At 36.5% G+C, this 24,024-nt stretch overlaps 2 protein-coding genes across 11 annotated transcripts in view; one reads left to right on the top strand and one right to left on the bottom strand.

Moving 5' to 3' along the window:
* LOC123554298 (stimulator of interferon genes protein-like) overlaps positions 1 to 24,024 on the bottom strand; it is a 67,296-nt gene that overhangs the window by 19,033 nt on the left and 24,239 nt on the right. The window lies entirely within an intron of this gene.
* On the top strand, positions 10,917 to 21,164 carry LOC123554292 (stimulator of interferon genes protein-like). Of its 7 annotated transcripts, XM_053548265.1 has the most exons (13): positions 10,917 to 11,054; positions 11,388 to 11,490; positions 11,737 to 11,827; positions 14,352 to 14,825; positions 15,571 to 15,666; positions 15,967 to 16,202; positions 16,506 to 16,692; positions 16,992 to 17,053; positions 17,321 to 17,759; positions 18,042 to 18,143; positions 18,604 to 19,159; positions 19,655 to 19,859; positions 20,225 to 21,164. In XM_053548265.1, exons 4-11 carry the CDS (start codon positions 14,354 to 14,356, stop codon positions 18,741 to 18,743), a joined length of 1,734 nt encoding a protein of 577 aa, XP_053404240.1. In that variant the 5' UTR covers positions 10,917 to 11,054; positions 11,388 to 11,490; positions 11,737 to 11,827; positions 14,352 to 14,353; the 3' UTR covers positions 18,744 to 19,159; positions 19,655 to 19,859; positions 20,225 to 21,164. The 7 variants fall into 7 exon arrangements, with proteins under 7 accessions (XP_053404240.1, XP_053404241.1, XP_053404237.1 ...); XM_053548266.1 differs by lacking the exon at positions 11,388 to 11,490 and having other exon boundaries at positions 10,918 to 11,054; XM_053548262.1 differs by lacking the exons at positions 10,917 to 11,054; positions 11,388 to 11,490 and adding an exon at positions 11,224 to 11,367.

Genomic DNA, 24,024 nt, shown 5'->3' with positions numbered 1-24,024 from the left:
ATTGCAATTAAAAGTTTTTTAAACATTAATGATATTCAGTGCTGACTCTTAGGAAAGTTTCGAAATATCTCGTTTTGTCATATTTATGAATGATTTGAAGTACCTTTACAAAAAGTAAAATTCAACTTGGCCGTATGATGTATGTATCAATTGTTGTCCATGCTTTGTTCGTGCTGAGTTTGCAGTTTTATATAAATCAAGACGGGCCCAGGTGAATACATTCTAAAATGTATGTATGTATATTATTTTCATTCTTATCTAGTAATTACGAGATATTCTATCAATTGTATTAGCCAAAAATTACCCGTATCACATGAGATCTTTACTCGTTATGACTCATATCTCATTTTTACGAGAAAATATTTCTTTATTACAATAAATAACATCGTTACTGCAAGAAAAATGTATTATTAAATTAATTACGGCCAAATTTTCTGGTAATACCGAAACGTGCAGTAAAATATTTTAGGGAGCTTAATGTTTTTTGTTGTTGTTTCTTGTCTTTGTAGCAGAAAGGTGACATTGCAAATTTCTGGGTAGGACTGCAACAAATGTCAGTCATGGCAAAAATATAACAAATTTTACACGAACACTGCATGAAAAAGATAGGTCTGCAGCATTTGAAAAAGAAAGACAAATTATGTTTTTTAGCTCGACTATTCAAAGAATAGATGGAGTTATTGGACTCCAGTTTGTTTTATTTTGCCCATTGTTTTCTCGTTTAGGGCTCAGCCAATATTTTTTCTGGGGACATACGCCGCTTTTCATGGAATTGCACTCTATGCATCATTGTAGGTTCCATGCGCACCGCCGTATGAATACATCTGTGTATGTCTCTAAATTATATTCTGGTACTTATAACATGTGTAAATGTTGAGTTCTGCTCAACCCGGGGCTAAAGGGCGTGGAAGCTTGCACTTCCACTACCGTCCATGAACAGGCTCAATCAAACCGAGCCTGCATCATTTTCGTTTATGTCGTGATCGGCATCCTGTGGTTTTCCTCTTTTTTATTTCATCCATGCGTCGGCGTCCGCGTCGGCGTCCCGATTTGGTTAAGTTTTTGTATGCAAGCTGGTGTCTCAGTTACCACTTGTGAGAATGGATTAAACTTCACACACTTATTCACTGTAATAAATTGACTTACACTGCATAGGTTCTATAACTCTATTTTGCTTTAATTTGTATAAAATTATGCCCCTTTTTCGACATAGAATTTTTTATTAAGAATTTATATGTAAGCTTGTATTTCAGGACCTACTAATGGAAATGGGTTGAAACGTCACGCTCTTGTTCGATGTAATGATCTGACATGCAGTGCTTAGGTTCCATAACTCTACTTTGCAAATTTACAAAATTATGCCATTTTTTTCGACTAAGCAATTTTTGGTTAAATTTTTGTATTTAAGCTGGTATCTCAGTACCCACTGATGAGAATGGGATGAAACTTGCACAACTGTCCATTGTCATGAGCTAATATGCATTGTACAAGTTCCATAACCCTTTTTGCAATTTTAAAAAAATATGCCCCTTTTCGACTGTAATGTTCATTCAGTTCACAAGGCTTTTGAATAGTAGAGCGTTGCTGTCTTCCGACAGCTCTTGTTTTTACATTACGTTGCCTATTTTCATCTTTTTTTCGACTCAAAAAATGCCATACTAGGTGTATATCTCCGATACATTTCCATTGCGATTTAGAAGTACAGAAAGAGGCCTTTACTACTTTCTAACGGATTAAGATTTAAACTAACATTCTTTAATTACTTTCGGCACATTGTTTGATTTTTATTTGACTGATAATTGAGGAGCAATTTGGGTTAAAGTCATACGTTCCCCTTCAGAGCTTTTTTTTATTGCAGCTACATGTTCTGTAGAAAATTGCAGTTTATATTTCGAAACTTTTGACTTTCATAAGTTGATGTACTCACATCTCTCAATGTACAAGGTTGTTACTATACCTGTCCATTATTAACCTGTACCTGTTCATTCTTAAAGTATCCATTATTTTAAGAATGGACAGTTACAGGTTAATAATGGACAGGTATAGTAAAATAATCGTGTGTATAGAACGGTATCGGTACAATATTCTATATAATAGACAAAACTAACAAAGGATTACATCACAACCATGTTTTAACCACTAGCACCAGACCAGAAAGAAAATGCCTCTGTACATGTTATACCCTACCCCTAGGTATCATATAAGAACCATGGTCGTGAACGGGAAAATATAGTAACCCATTTCAATCGCGTATTTCATACCTAAAACACGCAGTTCTGTAAATGTGTACTATTGATATTAAACAAGTGGTAATTTATCTTCCGTTGTGTACCTGTCACATTCTTATCTTAGAAAAACAACGTGTAGTTTATAGTTTTTCCAACGGTACAAAAAAAGTTCCGGTCTAGATTACAGACACACTCTGATTGGCTGATGTGAAAATGTATGTCCGTCGTCATTTTACTACACGTGTACGCTAAAATATTTATATGCAGCATAAATGTGCAAAATGAATTAAATAAACAGAATAGATGTATACCAATGTATGATTTCAAATTCAAAATCATAAACAAGATGAATTTCATTCATCATTTCGAGTCTTATCGTAAAACTATGAATATATTGCATTCTGTTTTTGTTTGTTTACATTTCGCTTAACATGTGCACACTGCCGTGACCTCTAGACCGAATGTTCATTAGGGGAGTTCACGCAAGTTTTTTTCTGTAACGTTGACTAAAGCATATGTGGAACATCTCTGCAATATGGAATATTGAGACAATGTGACAGGTGCACGAATGAAGATAAATTATCGCTTGTTTAATATTAATAGTACACATTTACTGAACTGCGTGTTTAGGTATGAAATATGCGATTGAAATGGGTTAGTATATTTTCCCGTTCACGACCATGGTTCTTATAGTATACCTAGGGGTAGGATATAACATATACAGAGGCATTTTCTTTCTGGTCTGGTGCCAGTGGTTTTAACTATATGTAAAATGTGAAAAGCAAGAGGCAGTTTATCATATTCTATGAAGAGTACAAAATATCGTTTACATGTACTATTTATACAATAAGATATATCTAGGTAAAGCAACACTACAAAATACAATCCTCGTGGATGAAAACATTTAAAGAATGAAAGAGTATGTATTATACAAAACCAACATAGTGTAGGCAAAAACTTATCTGACACTCGCAAGTATGTCTGTTAAGACCTTGGTTATCGGGCACATTTGGTTTGTTGTCTAGCGTCTTTATCGGTAACAACAAACACAGCTGCAACTAAGTTTGCACCAGGTAGTCATGAGATCTACTTGACAATCTGGTACATAAAACCGCTACAGCCAAGTTCACACCAGGTAGCTGTGAGATCTACTTGACATTTTGGTACATAAACACCGCTACAGCCAAGTTCACACCAGATAGATGTGAGATCTACTTGACAATCTGGTACATGAACAGCGCTACAGCCAATTTCCCACCAAGTAGCTGTGAGATCTACTTGACATTTTGGTACATAAACACCGCTACAGCCAAGTTCACACCAGGTATCTGTGAGATATACTTGACATTTTGGTACATAATCACCGCTACAGCCAAGTTCCCACCAGGTAGCTGTGAGATCTACTTGAAAATCTGGTACATAAACACCGCTACAGACAAGTTCACACCAGATAGATGTGAGATCTACTTGACAGTTTGGTGCATAAACACCGCTACAGCCAAGTTCCCGCCAGATAGATGTGAGATCTACTTGCCAATTTGGTACATTAACACTGCTACAGCAAAATTCACACCAGGTAGATGTGAGATCTACGTGACAATTTGGTGCATAAACACCGCTGCAGCCAAGTTCATACCAGATAGATGTGAGATCTAGTAGACAATTTGGTGAATAAACACCGCTACAGCCAAGTTCACACCAGGTAGCTGTAAGATCAACTTGGCAATCTGGTACATAAGCACCGCTACGACCAAGTTCACACCAGGTAGATGTGAGATCAACTTGACGTTTTGGTACATAAACACCGCTACAGCCAAGTTCACACCAGATAGATGTGAGATCTACTTGACAATCTGGTACATAAACACCGCTACAGCCAAATTCCCACCAGGTAGATGTCAGATCTACTTGACAGTTTGGTACATAAACACCGCTACAGCCAAGTTCACACCAGGTAGACGTGAGATGTTCTTGATAATCTGATACATAAACACCGCTACAGCCAATTTCCCACTAAGTAGCTGTGAGATCTACTTGACATTTTGGTACATAAACACCGCTACAGCCAAGTTCACACCAGGTAGCTGTGAGATCTACTTCACGTTTTTGTACATAAACACCGCTACAGCCAAGTTCACACCAGATAGATGTGAGATCTACTTGACAATCTGGTACATAAACAACGCTACAGCCAAGTTCCCACCAGGTAGATGTCAGATCTACTTGACAGTTTGGTACATAAACACCGCTACAGCCAAGTTCACACCAGGTAGATTTGAGATCTACTTGATAATCTGATACATAAACACCGCTACAGCCAATTTCCTACTAAGTAGCTGTGAGATCTACTTGACATTTTGGTACATAAACACCGCTACAGCCAAGTTCACACCAGGTAGCTGTGAGATCTACTTGACATTTTGGTACATAAACACCGCTACGGCCAAGTTCAAACCAGGTAGCTGTGAGATCTACTTGACAATCTGGTACATAAACACCGCTACAGCCAAGTTCCCACCAGGTAGCTCTGAGATCTCCATGACAATCTAGTATAAAAAAACCGCTACAGCCAAATTCACACCAGGTAGATGTGAGATCTACTTGACATTTTGGTACATAAACACCGCTACAAACACAGCTGCAACTAAGTTTGCACCAGGTAGTTGTGAGATCTACTTGACAATCTGGTACATAAACACCGCTACAGCAAGTTCCCACCAGGTAGCTGTGAGATCTACTTGACAGTTTGGTGCATAAACACCGCTACAGCCAAGTTCCCGCCAGATAGATGTGAGATCTACTTGCCAATTTGGTACATTAACACCGCTACAGCAAAATTCACACCAGGTAGATGTGAGATCTACGTGACAATTTGGTGCATAAACACCGCTGCAGCCAAGTTCACACCAGATAGATGTGAGATCTAGTAGACAATTTGGTGCATAAACACCGCTACTGCCAAGTTCACACCAGGTAGCTGTAAGATCAACTTGGCAAACTGGTACATAAGCACCGCTACGACCATGTTCACACCAGGTAGCTGTGAGATCTACTTGACGTTTTGGTACATAAACACCGCTACAGCCAACTTCACACCAGATAGATGTGAGATCTACTTGACAATCTGGTACATAAACACCGCTACAGCCAAGTTCCCACCAGGCAGATGTCAGATCTACTTGACAGTTTGGTACATAAACACCGTTACAGCCAAGTTCACACTAGGTAGATGTGAGATGTTCTTGATAATCTGATACATAAACACCGCTACAGCCAATTTCCCACTAAGTAGCTGTGAGATCTACTTGACATTTTGGTACATAAACACCGCTACAGCCAAGTTCACACCAGGTAGCTGTGAGATCTACTTGACGTTTTGGTACATAAACACCGCTACAGCCAAGTTCACACCAGATAGATGTGAGATCTACTTGACAATCTGGTACATAAACACCGCTACAGCCAATTTACCACCAGGTAGATGTCAGATCTACTTGACAGTTTGGTACATAAACACCGCTACAGCCAAGTTCACACCAGGTAGATGTGAGATCTACTTGATAATCTGATACATAAACACCGCTACAACCAATTTCCCACTAAGTAGCTGTGAGATCTACTTGACATTTTGGTACATAAACACCGCTTCAGCCAAGTTCACACCAGGTATCTGTGAGATCTACTTGACATTTTGGTACATAAACACCGCTACGGCCAAGTTCAAACCAGGTAGCTGTGAGATCTACTTGACAATCTGGTACATAAACACCGCTACAGCCAAGTTCCCACCAGGTAGCTGTGAGATCTCCATGACAATCTAGTACAAAAACACCGCTACAGCCATATTCATACCAGGTAGATGTGAGATCTACTTGACATTTTGGTACATAAACACCGCTACAAACACAGCTGCAACTAAGTTTGCACCAGGTAGCTGTGAGATCTACTTGACAATCTGGTATATAAACACCGCTTCAGCCAAGTTCCCACCAGGTAGCTGTGAGATCTCCATGACAATCTAGTATATAAACACCACTAAAGCCAAATTCACACCAGGGAGATGTGAGATCTACTTGACATGTTGGTACATAAACACCGCTACAAACACAGCTGCAACTAAGTTTGCACCAGGTAGCCATGAGATCTACTTGACAATCTGGTACATAAACACCGCTACAGCCAAGTTCCCACCAGGTAGTTGTGAGATCTACTTGACAATCTGGTACATAAACACCGCTACAGCCAAGTTCACACTAGATAGATGTGAGATTTACGTGACATTTTGGTACATCAACACCGCTACAGCCAAGTTCACACTAGATAGATGTGAGATCTACTTGGCATTTTGGTACATAAACACCGCTACAGCCATGTTCACACCAGGTATCTGTGAGATATACTTGACATTTTGGTACATCAACACCGCTACAGCCAAGTTCACACCAGGTAGCTGTGAGATCTATTTGACATTTTGGTACATAAACACCGCTACAGCCAAGTTCACACCAGGTAGCTGTGAGATCTACTTGACAATCTGGTACATAAACACCGCTACAGACAAATTCACATCAGGTAGCTGTGAGATCTACTTGACAGTTTGGTGCATAAACACCGCTACAGACAAGTTCTTACCAGATAGATGTGAGATCTACTTGCCAATTTAGTACATGAACTCCGCTTCAGCAAAATTCACACCAGGTAGATGTGAGATCTACTTGACAAGTTGATGCATAAACACCGCTGCAGCCAAGTTCTCACCAGATATATTTGAGATCTGGTAGACAGTTTGGTGCATAAACACCGCTACAGCCAAGTTCACACCAGGTAGATGTGAGATCTACTTGACAATCTGGTACATAAACATCGCTACAGCCAATTTCACACCAGGTAGCTGTGAGATCTACTTGACATTTTGGTACATAAACACCGCTACAGCCAAGTTCACACCAGATAGATGTGAGATCTACTTGACAATTTGGTTCATAAATACCGCTACAGCCAAGTTCACACCAGGTAGCTGTGAAATCTACTTGACAATCTGGTACATAAACACCGCTACAGCCAAGTTCCCACCAGGTAGATGTGAGATCTACTTGACATTTTGGTACATAAACACCGCTACAGCCAAGTTCCCACCAGGTAGCTGTGAGATCTCCATGACAATCTAGTACAAAAACACCGCTACAGCCATATTCACACCAGGTAGATGTGAGATCTACTTGACATTTTGGTACATAAACACCGCTACAAACACAGCTGCAACTAAGTTTGCACCAGGTAGCTGTGAGATCTACTTGACAATCTGGTACATAAACACCGCTACAGCAAGTTCCCACCAGGTAGCTGTGAGATCTACTTGACAATCTGGTATATAAACACCGCTACAGCCAAGTTCCCACCAGGTAGATGTGAGATCTCCATGACAATCTAGTATATAAACACCACTAAAGCCAAATTCACACCAGGGAGATGTGAGATCTACTTGACATGTTGGTACATAAACACCGCTACAAACACAGCTGCAACTAAGTTTGCACCAGGTAGCCATGAGATCTACTTGACAATCTGGTACATAAACACCGCTACAGCCAAGTTCCCACCAGGTAGCTGTGAGATCTACTTGACAATCTGGTACATAAACACCGCTACAGCCAAGTTCACACTAGATAGATGTGAGATTTACGTGACATTTTGGTACATCAACACCGCTATAGCCAAGTTCACACTAGATAGATGTGAGATCTACTTGGCATTTTGGTACATAAACACCGCTACAGCCATGTTCACACCAGGTATCTGTGAGATATACTTGACATTTTGGTACATCAACACCGCTACAGCCAAGTTCACACCAGGTAGCTGTGAGATCTATTTGACATTTTGGTACATAAACACCGCTACAGCCAAGTTCACACCAGGTAGCTGTGAGATCTACTTGACAATATGGTACATAAACACCGCTACAGACAAATTCACACCAGGTAACTGTGAGATCTACTTGACAGTTTGGTGCATAAACACCGCTACAGACAAGTTCTTACCAGATAGATGTGAGATCTACTTGCCAATTTAGTACATGAACTCCGCTACAGCAAAATTCACACCAGGTAGAAATGAGATCTACTTGACAAGTTGGTGCATAAACACCGCTGCAGCCAAGTTCTCACCAGATATATTTGAGATCTGGTAGACAGTTTGGTGCATAAACACCGCTACAGCCAAGTTCACACCAGGTAGATGTGAGATCTACTTGACAATCTGGTACATAAGCATCGCTACAGCCAATTTCACACCAGGTAGCTGTGAGATCTACTTGACATTTTGGTACATAAACACCGCTACAGCCAAGTTCACACCAGATAGATGTGAGATCTACTTGACAATTTGGTTCATAAATACCGCTACAGCCAAGTTCACACTAGGTAGCTGTGAAATCTACTTGACAATCTGGTACATAAACACCGCTACAGCCAAGTTCCCACCAGGTAGATGTGAGATCTACTTGACATTTTGGTACATAAACACCGCTACAGCCAAGTTCACACCAGGTACCTGTGAGATCTACTTGACATTTTGGTACATAAACACCGCTACAGCCAAGTTCACACCAGGTAGATGTGAGATCTACTTGATAATCTGATACATAAACACCACTACAGCCAATTTTCCACCAAGTAGCTGTGAGATCTACTTGACATTTTGGTACATAAACACCGCTACAGCCAAGTTCACACCAGGTAGATGTGAGATTTACTTGACATTTTGGTACATAAACACCGCTACAGCTAAGTTCACACCAGGTAGCTGTTAGATCTACTTGACATTTTGGTACATAAACACCGCTACAGCTAAGTTCACACCAGGTAGCTGTGAGATCTACTTGACATTTTGGTACATACACACCGCTAAATTCAAGTTCCGACCAGGTAGCTGTGAGATCTACTTGACAATCTGGTACATAAACACCGCTACAGCCAAGTTCACACCAGATAGATGTGAGATCTACTTGACAATTTGGTACATAAACACCGCTACAGCTAAGTTCACACCACGTAGCTGTGAGATCTACTTGACAATCTGATACATAAACACCGCTTCAGTCATGTTCCCACCAGGTAGCTATGAGATATACTTGACAATCTGGTACATACACACCGCTAAATTCAAGTTCCGACCAGGTAGCTTCGAGATCTACTTGACATTGTGGTACATAAACACCGCTACAGCCAAGTTCACACCAGGTAGACGTGAGATCTACCTGACATTTTGGTACATAAACACCGCTACAGCCAAATTCACACCAGGTAGATGTGAGATCTACTTGACATTTTGGTACATAAACACCGCTACAGACAAGTTTACACCAGGTATCTGTGAGATCTACTTGACATTTTGGTACATAAACACCGCTACAGCCAAGTTTCCATCACCAGGTAGCTGTGAGATCTACTTGACATTTCGGTACATAAACACCGCTACAGCCAAGTTCACACCAGGTAGCTATGAGATCTACTTGACAATCTGGTACATAAACACCGCTACAGTCAAGTTCCCACCAGGTAGCTGTGAGAACTTGACAATCTAGTATATAAACATCGCTACGGCCAAGTTCATACCAGGTAGATGTCAGATCTACTTGACATTTTGGTACATAAACACCGCTACAGCCAAGTTCACACCAGGTAGCTGTGAGATCGTCTTGACAATCTAATACATAAACACCGCTACAGCCAATTTTACACCAGGTAGCTGTGAGATCTACCTGACATTTTGGTTCTTAAACACCGCTACAGCCAAGTTTGCAACAAGTAATCATGAGATCTACTTGACAATTTGGTGCATAAACGCCTCTACAGTCAAGTTTGCAACAGGTAGTCGTGAGATCTACTTGACAATTTGGTTCATAAAAATCTAGTAGCAGTCGCTATTTAATTGTAGCTGCTACACGTCTGAGGAGTTTCAACTTTTCCTATTGTATTCATGCCTTTTTCCGCTACTGAATCAGAAAATGATTATTATAATAACAATGATTATCTCAGTACTTCTTCATCAGCTTTTTTTTCTACCCAATGTGAAACAAACATAATTATTTGGGTAAATGTTTTTATGCTCGTTTAAAAGTTTTGCAATAAAAGTATCAAAATTTAAAACAAAGCAACACTAGAGCCGTCTCTGTTTAAAGACCCAATTGAGTCATATTTAGAATAACTTTAATTTATTTTTAATTCTATCTTTTCAAATTAAAATTTACCCTTTATTTCTTTACAAAAGTAGAATTTAAAAGAAACGACCAAACGTGCTACATTGTATCATTTCATATGGAAAGGCAAGAACTCGCAGATGGTTTGAATAGGGCCGCCTCATCTTTTGCCCCAAACCATTTGCCATGTTATAATAAACTGGCAATGCTTTTAAACTAACACTTTTTATTATCATTATGATTCAAAATATTCACAATATGGTTTGACATCTATTAAGTACCCTGAAAGCTTATAAAAAATATTCAGGGACATCATTCCTCTTCGGCAATGATCCAACACCTTATGTCATACAGTAATGTAAATCCAATGTTTTTTCACGTTTCCCTTACGGAATTCCATATCAGAAATATTTACGGAAATTCACGAAGACCTGTTCATGACATAATTCGGTTTTATAATATACAAACACGGAAGTCAATAAAAAGGACTTTTCCACGGAATTTCCAGTTACCTTTGATTCAGTGTTAAACATACATAAAATATTTTTGCAACATTATTATATGTTAGGAATGCTGTTAAATGTTATGCAAAAACAATGTTACAGAGACGGAATAGGAATAAAACGGTAAAAGCAATTGCACTTTTTTGTGTTTTACGGTTATCAGTTACTTCATTGATCTATTTTAGCAATGTTTATCATTTTAGTTTCAAAAAAGCATGTTCATTTTTCTCCCATTCCCATTCCCTCAGGAGGGACTGGTATTGTTTTGTCGTGCGTTAATTACAATTTTGGAATTGACTAAAAATGTTGAAAATAACCTAACTAAATATAGAACAGAAAACATAGGATTTCCTCTCGTTTCGTATTACCTTGAAAACGGAAAATCCAAAAGAACTGTAGAGATTTGTCAGTTTACCTAAAGCAAAAACTTTCAAAGGTATGTTTTTGTATTTATAGTTTATTTGGAATGTTCGGAATATCAAATGAACTACATTGATTAATACAACATCGATGGATATAGCGGTAGTTTAGCACACAACGATAAACAGAACGTTAACAGGTAGGAAAACGGAAGTAGTCTATGTATGGGTATTTAACCGAAACCGAAACACAAATGGTAGAAAATCTGGATTTAACTTTTTAATATACTTACTAACTTAGATTTAGTTCTAAGATGATTGAAAATATGTAACTGATGAGGAAAAATGATACCTGTTAAAGTAAAATAAGTCGCGTGTTTTAGTATGTTGTGCATGACTTCGATTATGTTAAGATAATGTTTACATGTATCTATTTTATATTTCAGACATTGGGATATGTTTCAGAGCTGGTATGGCACTGGTTTGAGAATAATGAATAATGGCAGTGTCTGGATATCACAGGAGAAAATAGTTTAGGTATTATCTTTTAAACAATACAGTGATAGATAACATCATTAAAAACGAAAGTTAAAATTTGAATCACAGATTTCTATATTTGATTACAACAATGTTTTAAGACATTAATCAGTAATGAAATACAAAATCATTGTTTCATACTTTTGGTTTTGTTCTTTGTTTGTTTGTTTGTTTGTTTGTTTTTTTTTGTTGTTGTTTTTTTTTTTTTTTTTTTTTTTGGTGGGGGGAGTTGGGGGGTTATTTTGTTTTTTGACAAGATGTTTACATATGATAAAGGGGAAATTTCTTTACACACTGGGTAAGAAATGATACATTGTAATAAAGCTAACAAATCTAATGGCGTTAAGTATATTACATGTTTTTGTTTACTGATAACTCGTGTATATCATATAAATACTGATAATGAGTATCCAGTAAGTTTCGATTTGATACTTATATCAACCTCGATGATTTATTTTGACAAACTAAAGATAACAGGATGATATTTGGTAGAACAACGATCACTTTTTACAACAGCTTCAAAGACGGACAGAAGAAGGATTTAGCAAATAATCATGTTATTTCAATAGAATACTTACTTCGGATGAAATAATTCAAAATACACATGTGAGCTTAAATTACATTTATCATCTCTCCCTAAAATGTTATGATATTGTCAGTATGTCCGTACGTTGGTCTATACTTCCGCGAACAAATTTTGATGACAGTCAAATGGAGCTGATATTTAATTTAAGCGTTTGTTTTGCCTCGTATCTGTTATCCTGAAAAGTTTGTCAACTTAATATTACCAGAGTTATTGTTATCAGGTTGTTTCTGATACCTGTGTCATAATATATTAACTTTACTTCATATTATATGAGCCGTGCCATGAGAAAACCAACATAGTGGCTTTGAGACCAGCATGGATCCAGACCAGCATCCGCGCAGTCTGGTCAGGATCCATGCTGTTCGCTTTCAAAGCCTATTGCAATCAGAGAAACTGTTAGCGAACAGCATGGATCCTGACCAGACTGCGCGGATGCGCAGGCTGGTCTGGATCCATGCTGGTCGCAAAGCCACTATGTTGGTTTTTTTCATGGCACGGTTCATATGTAGGTTCTCTTTATTTTATTCTGATTAACATAAAAAGTTCATAATTAATACACTAAAAACATAAAGAAACACATAGTAGGAGTAGTAACATTATGTTTCACTTTAATTAACGCGCAAAAAATAAATAAATAAAAAAACACTTTTATTTGTGAGTAGTGTCTATGCACTTAATATCAAAATGTGGAAAACGGACTTGACTTCTGTATTGATGTCACACCGATTCGAACTATGGGCTGTTATGTCTCCGTGATTTTATGTACATTAAACAAATAATAAAAATGTGAAACGTCACAACCACAATGATCGCTCAAACTCTAAGCATTCTTCTCTAAATATGATAAGCATATTGATATTGTATTAAATGAAATGCTTCAACAATTTGTGTATACAGCACTATAGTATGTGTGCAGAATAGTATGTTTTATGTATCGAAGACTAAACAAGTGTTTTTACACTATCATTCTAATCATTACCTCAACAAATCACTTTTCTAAAATGATTCCTTGTATGTTTTTATGTATCGAAGACTAAAAAAGCGTTTTTACAAAATCATTTTAATGAATAACTCACATCACTTTCCAATATGTTCTATAAATAAGCAATTTCTGATTGGTCAAACTGATGTTTTTCCTGATGTGGGTTCAAGCCTCGTCCGGGGCGTTAAATTCTTCATGTGAGGAAGCCATCCAGCTGGCTTATGGAAGGTTGATGGTTCTACACAGGTGCCCGCCCGTGGTGAAATATTGACGGAGCGGTGTCTTGGGTCTTCCTCCACCATTAAAAGCTTGGACGTCGCCACATGACCAATAATTGTGTCGATGTGACGTTAAACCCAGAAAAAATATCATCATATAAGTCATCTTCAGTCAAAGTTAGTATCATTCAAAATTATTTATCATCGTTACAATTATTCATTAGCATCATCAATATAAAATTTGATTTTCATTTAAAAGCATATCCCGTATAAAACCCGTATATAGAATCGATTACACATCGATTTGCTTAATTATACAGCTGCGCTGCACCCAGTGACTAAAAACATGTCTGAGTAACAACGATGGTAAAAACATATAGATATTTGTATCGTTTTAAGACTGTCCACCTTCAGACAGTATTTGGTGCGCGTAGCTACTGCCTTGCAAATGCTGATAAAATCGATTTTGTTGCTTAGGAGTTACATCATTTTAATTAGGTAAAATGATTAATTTGTCGACTTCTGTTTAGTAGTATATATGTACTTTTTTGATACTGTGTATTAAAGCGAACCATGATTTTAAGCCTGTCTATACATTAACGCTTACCTCAGTGCAGTTTGATGAATTAAAAATATTCATTTTTTGTCATAGCTTTTCAATGTCTGAAATACCCGTTTCGCTGAGATACTAATTCATTGAATTCGCTTGCTGACTTTTTATTGTTCTGTAATATGCAGCTATGTCTGGTACAAGAGAAGACGAAAAGAGAGGCTTTGCTAAGGCAAAAGACGAGATTCCTGGTTTTGAAAATGATGTCTTTTTGGTATTCAAATCAAACACTGCTGACGAGAAGAAAGTTCGTAAAATCGCTTCTGAACTGAAGAAAAAGAACCTTTCCTGTGAAAGCCATGAGGCTTTTACTCCTGGGTGTCCAGTTGTCACAAATATAGTAAACTGCATCGAAAACTCAAAGACAACTCTGCTACTGCTCAGCAAGGAATCAATAAATAGTTCATGGGTGCTTCTGGAAACGATTCTTGCTCTCGAACAATCTAAGTGCTCTGACAGATTGATTCTTAAAATAGTACTGGAAGGCGTTTGTGAAAGTGATGTAAAATTTCTGAAAAAAGATCTGCTAGCTTCGGTCCCTCATTTTCAATTGGACTTTAGTGATGACGGCTGGGGTGATCAACTGGCAACTTATGTTAAAGGTAAATTAGCATGCTTATCATCATGTAATTGTAAATGTACTGTGATTGTGTGAAGTCCACAATCTTCGGTCATCTTTATGTGGTGACTGTAAAAAGTCTTCCAGCACTTAGACTCAGTGTTGTTATAATAGTACTGGCCCTTTAGGATCATGGAGTACATTCAATTTAACTGTAACAGAATACCCCTAACGCCTGTACTAAGGTTACTCATCTCGTTACCTATCATGAATAGACTCAGTCAAACAGAGTCTGCAATTATGTAAATTGGATGCGTTCTTATGTTTCCAAAGGAATCTTATAGATTTTATTAATATTCATTTTTGTGAACTTAAATTTTAATGATCTTTTTACCAAATATAATTTATATTTTTGTCTGCTTGTTGATGAAACACATTCTTACATAATCCTTGCAATCTCAGCATTAGTAGCTGCAGACCTAAATGACATTTGAATTATTGAAATCGAGGTTGCTTACTCACAATTTCTATTTCCCAGTAGTACTGTCTGTATGCCTCCGCTTAGAAACAATCTTAACCCTTACCTGCAAAATTTCTATAATGAACTTGTCCATCTTTCAACTTGGAGAGCACCATTAACTGTTAAATGGGGTGCTTACCAATAATATACTGACTAAATTGAGAACAATGCAGATCATGATCACACTGCAAGGATTTGCACATGATCTACACTGATCGCAAAGGCAGAATCAGTATTTACTCATAGTTTTAAAATGTCTATTATACAGAGGAAGTCAAATTACCGGATATTCTACCAGTTGGAAGTTTGGCACACGGACTTGTGTTTTCCCATTTTATTGGGTTTTGCAGATATGCTCTCCCAGGTAAATATAATTTTAATTTCTTTTTCAGTGATAGGTGAACATTTTTAATTCGTTAAACGTTACCAGTTCAAATATAAGATATGTTTTCTATCTGCTGGAATCATTACCGATATGAATTATAATGCAATTTATAAAACAAAAGTATGATATGAATATTAAAATTATACAATTTGTAATTGAGTGTATCGTTCCAATATCTTTGTTTCTCATGTTTTTCAAACACCTCTTTGCATGAACACGATTCACACCCAATGATAAACTGTTTAGAGAGATCTAAATAAAAATGATGTTCTACTCTAGAGCTGAAAAGACAGTTACCCGACAGTGATGTATACAAGAGAAACCCTGGCAGGGTATCTACTAAATACTACGTACTTATTCCAAGTTCATGCAAAACCTTAGACACTCTGCAGAGTGTCGATAATGAGAACAACATTACTATCAAGGAAGCATCTTCTTTGAACTTTGAAGTTTCTCACGCCGGAAAGCCTCGAAAGTTCTGCATTAGAATCTACAGTATACAAAAGGAAGGGGAGGTAATTTGTCAAATATAAACGACCGAAAGTTTGACAATGTTCTTCCTTAAAAGTCCAAATCTAATTTTATGCTGTAATTTGGCATTCATATTATATTGTTATTTTTAGTTTTGCAAGTATCAATTAAGTCTGTTTCAATAAACCTTAAAAAAGACGGAAAAACTGGAAAACTAAACATAGGTCGATCAAGTAACATATGCATTTGTAAAGTTCCATTCATTATAATGTACATACGGTTCGCAATTGTGCGTGAACGAAGTACAGGGTTTTGAATTGACAGTTGTTTTTCTTTGTTTTTTCCAGGAACCTTACTATTTCTTTGCCGACACACCAAATGTTTTGAATGCTATATACAGAATGGAGAACGAAGGACTAGCCAAAGTTGATATGATATTTCAAGTGGCTCGATTCTATCATACAATGAATGAAGTTGTGAACCATAGCCTCAACCAGCCTTGCAACGACGTTGTGGAATTATTACCATACAATGGTAAAGCTTTTTTTTTTTCATTTTAGTTTTATATGCCTTGATAACATTAATGAGAGTCTAAGAAACTTAAATATAAGAAATTAAACAAAGCATGAAGCTTTTAGATCAATAAAAAACATTCTATTTGAGGTTTTCTTTTCCTGCTACCGTTTTGATATATGTTTGCTATAGTATTGATTCATTCTTGAAATATTTAACACCTAAACACTTAAAATGAAATATAATTTGTTCTACATTCATTGTATATCAGATTATATATTTATTTCTACAACATATAAGAGCCAAATGTTTAATTGTAGACCCGAACGTGTCAATGCAGAAAATATTGCTTGATGCCATCAAGCACCATCTGGATACAAATGTAAGTTTTGTGCAAGATCTCTAAGCATGCCTTTCATTAACTGTAGATGATGGTGCTCCTTTCCTTCTTTGTGACATAACTTAGCATATAAATGAATTTAGATATTACATCCTAGCTAAACAAATTAGCATTTTCTCGCTGTTGTCCGTCTTCAAATACACAAAAGGAATTGACGAAACGATTTGACTTCATTATTTTCGGGAAAGTTATCGTTTACTTTGAATGTCTACAATGTATTTTACTTTCTTTCTTTTCTACAATACATAGACCACAGTCACTGAAAGAATTCCACACAGGTTTATGGATCCAAATGAAAAAAGGCAGGAAAACGATGTTACTATCCTTTGTCGACCGGATGTCACAGAAGATTGTGAAATAGCAACAAATATTGCCGAATGTCTTAGAGCAAAAGGCATATCTGTTTATGCTGACATCGGTATTCAAGGCACAAATTTTTCAGAAATGAATGTTCCGCAAGCCAACTGGTACATTTTCGTGATATCGAAAAGCACGCTCGAATTCAACAATCCTCTTGCCTTCAAATGTATAGCATGTTTACATGAAAGTGTATGCGAGAACTCCCTTTGTGTGTTGCCGGTTACAGTAAAGGTTAAACCACATGAAATACCGGCTTTGATTAGATGGGTCACTCTGGTCAGTGCAGAGGAACCAAATTACCTTGATGTCATCTTACAGACTATACATGGTAAGTAATGTTCTATCTTTTAATGTAATACTACAAACGCGTCAATATAATTTTGTAAATTTGATCCGATTTGTCTTATTTTGTATGCATTATATTTTATTTTGGAATCGCGAAATACTGATAATTGAAATCTGAAATGCATTAGGATATAAAATGTATGTACTGTTTCGAAAAAATATTTGCGAAAGTAAGGTTCTCGCAAATATTTTGCATCCTAAGAAGTACAAGCACCTTTTAGGTCGTGTAAAGACCATTTAATGTGTAGACTGGTATTTACTTCAGGCAAACCTGTGAAAATGAAGCACAGAATTCCGTGCGGAGACGTTGCTACAGGTCTAGCATGGGCAAACTACATCAATTACTTATCAGTTACATTGAAACCAGGTATATGTTTTTCTAACACTTTACTTAAATCGTTCTAAACTGATGAATAATTATATCTGACACAAAAATATACAACCAATTATCAAGTTAATCGACATTCAGTTAGTTTCCATTTCTATTTTGCATTGAAAGGATCATAGATCCTTATCATACTTTCTGTTTCTTAAGGTTGTTGACCTATTATGACATTCGGCAATTTCCGTGGTATAACGTATTCGCGTTATAAAGGCAATCCGACATTCTTCGGACGTAAGTATAGCTCATTGCGCACATGGCTTTCCATAAGAAACGGAGAATGCCGAAATATCTTACAGAGAATACGGAATTTATCGATTATCATCATGGTTACTTAGCATCATGCACCGTATACTCCTGACACTATACGTTTTGTGTAGTAGTTGCTTTAAACCTAATTCAGACTTTTAAAATAGCAATTATGAAAGACATGATTTTGTTACAGGTTTACAAGACAGGATTGAAGACGTTTTGAAGAGAGAGAAGATAGAGTGTTACTGTATTGAAAAGTTGTTCATTTTCGTGCCATGGTCTTGTAAAGCAGAAGAGAAGCTTCATGATGCAGCGAATGACGGGTTGGTGTGAAGTTTACCTACTTACTATACCGCAAGAATGTATTTATACAGTAGTATCCATTCATAAATAATCGCGTTAATATCATGAAACAGTGGTGCATTTTTGTTAAGAATTTTTTACTATAAGGTTAATGTTACATAAACATTACATAAAAATAATTGAATTATGTTGAAATACAGTTCATTGACTTGTGTCTGTTTATTTTGATAAAATGAATACAGTTTTAATGCTTATATCCTAACGAAAAGTTTCTAAGAAAGTTAAACTTTTATTTTCATTGAATAAGTGGTCATTTCTTTTCTAGTTGTCCAGAACCGTTTGTCGAATATGTAGGTCGTACAAAGGTATTGAAAGTGCCAATGGCAGGCCAGGATCGATTGTTCTACTTGCACATGTACAAATACACAAATCCGGAAACGAAGGAAGTATGTTTTTAACATTACTTCTTTTTATTTAGAAGCTACATGCGCTAGGAAATAAAATATGTAAAAAGAACCATAAGAAGTATGAAACGCATCCAAACAAAATAATAGCATACTTTGTTTGGTCATAAAAGTATATCATGTTTAGAGGTAAAGAAATGTTCAACAACCCTCACATCCATGATCCCAGAATGATATATTAAAAAGAAATGTGCACGTAACTAACCAGTATATTATCTAATACCTTCATAGCCAAGAAAATGATTCATAAAAGTTAAATTTACAGTATAAAATGACATTGAATATACAATTAAAATTAAAAATGCCCTTCTGAAATGAAGTATAAGAGACGGTGCTTCTAATTGACAGATTATATTTAACTGATATTAGAAAGGAAATATATATAATTCTGCCCACCAAATAGCTATAAGTATAATGCTAAATTCGTTTCCTATGCGTTTCATTGCCACAACTAACATGTTTCTTTGGACTATTCAGAGCATATGTTTTTTGGCTGAATACAGTGCAGCTATCAACTGTTTGTTTGAGATGAGCCAGCTCAAGTTTGCAGGCATGACAAACACTGATATGAAGAAACAATGTGAAGACTTTGTACGTGTCATGAAAGACATTATGTCACGTCAAACTGTCAAAGACAAACTAGGAGATATCAGCAGCTTGGTTGAGTTTGTATATTACGGAGGTAAGTTTCTATGGTAAACCATTTAATAAGCAGAATATACTACTATTGTGAACAGCTACCGCAGTTTCAAAATTCCAAACATGTACCATGTGTAAACACCGGGGTCATAACGGTATTATTATCATTGTAAACATTAAAGAAAATTTCTCAGTTTATCGTAACTTAAAATTAACTTGACCTTGTTAGAAATTATCACAAAAATACTAGTTACATACGTAGAAATGTTCAATTAAAAATATGCTTTGAATTTTACAGACGTTATGTAAGTTCGTTATTGAAATTACATATTACTTTAAAATGTACATCAGTTACAACAGTTAGGTGATACAAGTGGATGATATTAAGATATGCCTTGAATTTTACAGGTGATTCAGCGGAGTCAAAGTCGTTGCTTCAAGCTATTCAGACGCAAATCGTCGGCAACAAAGAACACCGTGTGGTTTATGCTGATGGCAACAGAGAAACCGAGGCAATGGACTGTAGTTAAAATGTACTGATACTGGAAAATAGTGACATAAATTCTGAAAGTGTCAAACACTTATAAGATTGTTTGACATTTGATTATTCAACTAAAGTGTTTGAAGTATTAATGTTTTCTTGCTACTTACAATCATTGATTAATTTTGTGTGCCAAATTTTTGCGACAATATTAAACGTCAGACGTACGAATTTCAGTATAGCCTCCATTAATTAATCGTGTAAAGACATCGACAGATTCAGAAGTCATTATTCAAGATTCACGGCGTTAAAATTAATAGTTATTTCAATTACACAAGCATTTGTTGAGGCAAAAATCTCTGGAATAAGACGCGTGTCTGTGATATTTTACAAACTCGTTTTTCATCTTTATTGTATGTAGCCACATCAGCAAAGCTGAAATGTCCTCAATCTGGTCCATTAAAATTTGCTCAAGTTTCTGATGTTTATTTAACTTATTCTATTCGATGTATATTGCATCATGTCTATTGTCATTTATGTTACGGCAATATACTTGTGTTTGATGATTAAAGTATAAAATGACGTCTACTGCATTTGGTTGTATCAAAATTTATAATGATTTTGACGACGTTGCTTTTGATATTGTCAAACCACACAAGCTGAATCTATTGTTTTTGGTTTTGTCAAGCTTTACTGATTTTGATAATTATTGTATGTCCTTTAGAAATATCATCAGAATAAGCTTTAAATCAATGATGAAATCACTCACTATTTTTGTCATTCAAGTCGAATAACGGCTCACCGACTGAACATTTACATACATAAATATTTAAACTAACAGTGTAATATAAAATACATAATACCCTTGTTTTGTGTTGCTGTTTTATTACTGCAAGGAAATAATCAGGTTGAAGGTCAGTAATTCAAATCCTTGTTTGTTTCATATAAAAACGACAACTTCAGGTCATCTTTACGTATCTTTATAGAACATCACTTTTTCCTACACCTATTTTTCATGAAAATTCTATGATAAATTAACAAAAACAAATGAAAAGAAAATAGGGTGTTGAATAGTTTCTAGTGAAATGCCAGGCACTTGTGGTCTGCTACTCTAAACATGGCGCATATTTGCTCTTGTCCGCACAATAAACCCCTACTTTCGGTTTCGATCTGCAAACTTTGTCATATGGGGTGTATAAACATGAAAACTGTATCATTTCAGGCAGTGAAAAGGGGTGATCAAAGCACTCGTTCTACACGAATTTGCGCAATAAATGGGAAAATTAGGATCTATTTACTTTGGACTTCTTTTGACTGCACCACGGGAGCTGACGTAATTACTGACCTTATTCCATCATTAGCACGTACTTTTAATTGTTTTATATTAAGATAAAGATTGCAATACCGCATAATATGCCGCAATCTTCTTGCAAATATTTGATCTAATAAATCAGTGGCATTTGATACACTTTTGTTGGTGTATAACCTGATTTAGTCCTTCATTCTCAGGTGGTTACATATACTCTATCCGATGTTTTATATAGGTTATATTTGGATTATATATGGGATGCATACAATGATAAACTAAACATTAACATCGGCATCTGTTGAAATTACATTGCTTAGACAATATCGCGAAAATCGTTTCTGCTCCGACACATATAGAGTCTATCAACAAGAAAGAAAGACAACACCCAACAAAAGATAATAGGTAAGGGTAGATTTCTCGGAAGCACAGAGCACCTAAAACACAGCATCAGAGCCACGCATTTGAAAAGTAGGTCCACAACAAAAGGAAGTTCCAATGGAAAAACATTACAGACGGGTTGCTTCAAACATCTAACAAGAACATACACTGACGAGATATGAAAATGAAACAATCATATGGCTGAATATATTTTCAGTACAAAAAGCATCAGCTTAAAATGTTCAACAAATACACACCTCGATACTCTAAAGCCATCGAGTTCAAATTTAATCAGCACAACAGACCGTAAAATCAACACAATGACTGTATAGTGACGAGATATGTATGTGTTGAAGATTTCCAGGTAATGCTTTTTATTGTAAAGTGTATATTCAGGTATATGTTTGTTGCGTTTTCATATCTCGTCAGTGTATTAATTTATGTGAAATATAGATAGAGGGGGAGAAAGTGGTAAAATGGCCGGGGGAGGGAGGAATTTGAAAGGGAAGGAGAACAAAGATGAATATACAAAGGGAATACTATGTTCCTTAATAACAGTCACACTACAACGTAAACCACAAAAGCGCAGATACTCGTGTACCAAAATCAAACACACAACCACACCCAACTAAATAACATGGAAACAGTACGGCACCGTCTTAGACACACAATCACACAAACGCACCCATATAAGCAGAAAAAAAACAATTGTGAACCGCCTTGGGATTCCGTCAGCCTGAATAAAGGGGAGCCACGAAAACTAACTCAAAGTAAAGTGGGAGGGATGCAAAAGGTTGCGCAAATGCAAGGGGAAAGGAGGGGGCAATAGGGGAGTAATGGTGGGGGAGGGGGACGCATACAACAAATAAGAAAACATACGCAACGGACAATACAAGACAGATAGAAAACCAATTGAAAATAGGGGCACCGCCTTGGAACGGTCAGTAAACTATATAAAGGAAACTGGGGGTTTAAACGCGTGTAGGGCATGCCAACCTCGCACTTCCCCTATTTTCAACAAGTTAGACAACACAATGTAAATAAAATCCCCGCTGAGAAAGGCTCTAACATTAGCGCAAAAATAACGGATTAATAAAGTAAAACATAAAATTAAGGTAAATCTAAGGTATAATTACACCAATGTACTCAACAACTTGTCTGAAATCAGAACACCAAGAGCCTAACTTTTAAGGGCACGACTAAGAAAACTGCAATACAAAAATCAACTCCCTCCGTTCATTGTATTTAGGATTTAGGAGAAAAGCATCATGGAGTCTTACACTTTATTAGTCATCGCACCATCAAATAGGAAAGTATAGCGATTAACTGCAGAGGGGTCAATCACTAAACATGCACTGTGCTTCACGATTTTCGCATCGTATCCTCTTTTGATCAACTTTTTAATCCATTTTACAAATATTTGATTAAAATTGGGACTATGCTTAATATTCCGAATTTTATAAACTACATCTCCATAATATTCCGGGTGTGTAAGTCCAAGTTTTAAAAGTGTTTTTATGCTCGTATTGTATTTTTCTAACAGTTCCGACGATCTGTAGTAAAATTTACTGAAAGCTTTCCGTAGTTTATGATAACAGTAACCCTGTTGTAACAATTTCTTGGTGATATGAAGATTTCTGTCTTTAAAATCATCTATCTTTGAGCAAGCTCTTGTAAACCGAATAAGTTGTGAAATATAGACTCAGTATGACTCGAGGGACATCTCCATCAAGGTGGAGGAAGTTGACAATTTTAAAATTAAAATCGTCCCTTTTAGCTATACGTTTTAACAAAGGACACTCTACATTGTTTGTCAGCTAGTCTAAAACATATAGGTCACCTTAGCAATTGAGCCAAATTCATTGTTCAAGACACTAAAGGCGTAGGCACTTTCCTGGGTCATATTACTTGTACCCTGACAATATGAATGACACAGACTGGGACCGACGGACGAACAAGGGCAACTCTATGTGCTCCCCACCAAAATAAATAAAGCTGTTTGTTGTTTGATAGAAATTAACTAGGTTTTAATATTGTATT

This window comes from Mercenaria mercenaria, chromosome 7 (genome assembly GCF_021730395.1).
Source record: "Mercenaria mercenaria strain notata chromosome 7, MADL_Memer_1, whole genome shotgun sequence".
NCBI classification, from domain to species: domain Eukaryota; kingdom Metazoa; phylum Mollusca; class Bivalvia; order Venerida; family Veneridae; genus Mercenaria; species Mercenaria mercenaria.
This window is presented reverse-complemented; position numbering and strand designations above follow the sequence as displayed.

What these genes read in the sequence shown, in the direction of transcription:
- LOC123554292 (XM_053548265.1), top strand. Translation starts at nt 14,354, where the DNA reads ATGTCTGGTACAAGAGAAGACGAAAAGAGAGGCTTTGCTAAGGCAAAA. An exon ending in ACTGGCAACTTATGTTAAAG is followed by an intron (nt 14,826 to 15,570) that starts GTAAATTAGCAT and finishes TCTATTATACAG; the next exon opens with AGGAAGTCAAATTACCGGAT. An exon ending in ATCAGTTACATTGAAACCAG is followed by an intron (nt 18,144 to 18,603) that starts GTATATGTTTTT and finishes ATTTTGTTACAG; the next exon opens with GTTTACAAGACAGGATTGAA.